Source organism: Acanthisitta chloris, unplaced genomic scaffold (assembly GCF_000695815.1).
Source record: "Acanthisitta chloris isolate BGI_N310 unplaced genomic scaffold, ASM69581v1 scaffold22999, whole genome shotgun sequence".
NCBI lineage: Eukaryota > Metazoa > Chordata > Aves > Passeriformes > Acanthisittidae > Acanthisitta > Acanthisitta chloris.
This window is the reverse complement of record NW_008693387.1, coordinates 874-3,959: the sequence shown is the minus strand read 5'-3', so window position 1 is coordinate 3,959 and position 3,086 is coordinate 874. Positions and strand designations below refer to the sequence as shown.

The following is a 3,086-nucleotide window of genomic DNA, read 5'->3' as shown; positions in this document are numbered from 1 at the left end:
GCCAAGTGGCAAAACCCCCAAATCAACCTTCTTATTGCTCCTTTGGGGTGGGATATGCCCCATCCCACTGTCCAAGCCTGCATCAGATGCAGGGACATGGCCTTTCCTGCATGACCAGGCCAATGCTCCAAAGGAGCAAGGGGTACAGGCCTGTCCTGGGGCACTGGGGGAACCATGAGGGATCACTCCAGGTCCTGTGGCAGTTACAGCCCTGCAGAAGGGAGGCCCTAGGCTCTACGTTTCCCCAGTCAAGGTGGGACAGCAAGGGACAGGGCAGTCCATCACCTCCTTGCTGAGCAGCAGGGCCAGGACAGAGGGATGGGGTCAGCAGCCAGCAGCTCTGGGATGAGGAGCCAGGCATTCCAGCCTGCAGCTCAGTGACTCTGACCTGATCTTGCCCTGGGGTCTGCACAGCCATGGCCACTCCGGAAAGATCCAGACACCCTGGGCTGGCAGACCCCAGACCAGGCAGGCCCAGCAGGACAAGTCAGGAGCATGGGCACCAGCAGTCTCTGGAAGAAGGAAGACAGATTTGGGCAGCAAAAGAGGTGGGGTGGGCAGGCATGGCATGGTAGGACCAGTCCCTCCACACCCCAGGGTTCAGGTGCTGTTACCCTGCTCCTGCTCAAAAAGCACCATGGCCAGCTGGGAGCGAGAGCCTACGCCCTCCAGGCTGCTCTGCACACAACGGTGATAGATCTCTTCGCTGAGGCGGGGGTTGCAGGCCTGGTGTCGGTAGCGCTGCAGCAAAGCAGGCTCCACAGCCCGGAAGACATGGAGGTTGGAGTACTTGATGAACATGTCATAGATGTCCAAGGTCTCCAGGATGTCCTCATTCTCCTGCACGTCACCTGCCATGCGGGTGCGTGCTGCCATGTAGTCGGCATTGTAGAAGCAGGCTTCGTGGAAGACATCGCGGTCAAAGCGCCCCACGTCCCGCAGCAGGTCCAGTGTGGTGGGTGGCACCTGGTTGTGGTAAGCAATGGCTGGGTTGTAGCCCTGGAAGTGGATGGGGAAAAAGACCTGCCAGTTGTTTATAGTGTTCATCCGGCAGCGGTTCCGGAAATCGATGGTGACCTCTGTCCCCACACCAGCCACGAAGAAAAGAGTGTCCACAGGATGCTTCTTGGAGATGATGTCCATGACCTTGATTTGGGAGGGTGCATCTGTCTTAACGCTGATCCATGGGATCTTTACCTCTGCATACTTGCGCTCATACTCAGTGATCTGGGCCTTCACAGAGGCAAAGATGTCGTTCTGGGTGACCTGTTGGGCCTCAAAGGGGTCATAGATGAAGAGGAAGGTGAGCACTGCATTCTCGCTACTCTCAAAGGCAGCTGCTGCATAAGCCTCCAAAAAGCGGGTAGCATAGTCCCGGTCATGAGCCGTCAGTGGCAGGATAACATTGATGCGACTGGCCTCTGTCACATAGGGCATGGGGATAATCTCCACCTCACTGAGAGGACGCACCAGGTGCACGCGCTTAGTGACAGAGCGGCTGTGCCCCTTCTGGGTGACCACCTCCACCTGAAGGTCCAGTGTGTACTCCATACCACGCGTGGGGTCAAAGCGCCGGTACCCATTCACCAGCTGCTGCTTGCGGACGTGGAGCACCGGCTGGTACTTGCGATTCAGTTCCTCTATGGCCGTGGCCACCACGTCAGCCACATCTGCCAGATCTGCGCCATGCAGCTCGCACTTGGGGGAGCCATCCACACAGGCATAGACCTGTTCCTCCGTGAAGTAGTCCCAGCGCAGCACTTCAAAGCGGGTTTTGGGCTGGAAGGGGGGTGGGATGCCGATGGGCCATGTGGCACTGTGGTCCCCATCAGCAGACAGGCTGCTGGCATTCTGGATCTCCAGCTGCAAGAGGAGAGATAGAGGAGTGAGAGCTAAGATGGGCACAAGGATGTCTTTCAGCTTTGGCTGCAGCCAAGTTGACTCGTGATACTCAGAGATAAGCCTGAGCTGGCTCAAAGAGCGATGCCAGAACAATTCTGCCTTTAACCTGACTCCTGTCTAGCACCTCAGGTTTACTTCAAACAGGTTTGTTCCTCCACCCTATCTGGCCTTTGCTGACAGACCTCTGCACCCTGCTGACTTCATCACCCTGAACCACCACGTCTTCAGGACCCATGCAGGTCCAAAGCTGCTCTCCAGACAGCACTGGTGCCTCTGTAGCCACGTGGGCTCAGCTGACCCTGTCCCACAACAGGCTCAAGTGAGAAACCCACATATTAGAGTGATGATGCAGAGAAACCAGAAAGCCCATAGGGATGACAGAACCAGCCAAGACCCACTCAGTCTACCCAGGTCTCACCTGGAGCTGCTGGATCTCCTGGTAGGTCCTCTCAAGTTCCACCTGTGCAAAGTACTTGTGCAGCCGGTACATCTGCAGGGGATCCAGCACAGGGTGGACAGTGAAGGCACTCTGGAAACGGAGGTCGGTCTCCCGCTCAGGGTCCGCATTCTTCCCAAGCTCAAAATAGTGGTAATGCAAGCCCTGTGTTGGTAAGGAAAGACAGGTCACAGTCAGCCCCAACCTGCACTCCCACCCTGCCAGATTGCAGCACAGCAAGTTCAAATGATGTCAGGGTGCAAGGGCTGGTTTTTCCAGGACCTGGGAGACCACAGGGAGATGGGCAAACACTGAGCCAGAATCCAGCCATCTCCACTGCAGGACCTACCTCATGTTCTTCAGCACAGTTGACACCTGTGTAGTCAATGATGCAGCGGCCCAGCCACTCATCGGGCCGGGCGCTGAGGATGTCATTGCGGCAGCTCTCCAGGTGCTGCTGCAGGAGCAGGAGGAGGCTGCGGGACAGCAGGTAGCCAAACCCTCCATAGCAGTAACGTCCCTCAGTGTCCCCACCAATAAACTCCTCAGGACGGCCCAGGTAGAGGTGGGTGTCAATGCTGAGGTGGGCAACCAGGCGGTTGATGCGATGTGCCTCTGTGTAGGTATCATCTTGCACCAGGAAGAACCAGTCGAAGTCATTCACGTAGTGGTCCAGAAGGTACCTGACAGTCTGGTACATGTTCCAGATGGGCCGCTCGTCACTGTGCGTCACCACTGTCATGCCGTG

The 3,086-nt window shown here is 57.0% G+C and overlaps 1 protein-coding gene across 2 annotated transcripts in view; it reads right to left on the bottom strand.

Moving 5' to 3' along the window:
* Positions 1-600: 600 nt before the first annotated feature.
* Positions 601-3,086, bottom strand: part of CHPF (chondroitin polymerizing factor) — a 2,788-nt gene continuing 302 nt past the window's right edge. Inside the window, exons 2-4 of one of the 2 annotated variants that reach the window (XM_009083059.1) lie at positions 2,688-3,083; positions 2,321-2,503; positions 601-1,863 (exon numbers count right to left, since the gene is read on the bottom strand). In XM_009083059.1, the coding sequence (XP_009081307.1) occupies positions 601-1,863; positions 2,321-2,503; positions 2,688-3,083 (1,842 nt within the window). Of the gene's footprint in view, positions 1,864-2,320; positions 2,504-2,687 lie in introns of both variants that reach the window. The other variant, XM_009083060.1, reaches the window with a different exon arrangement.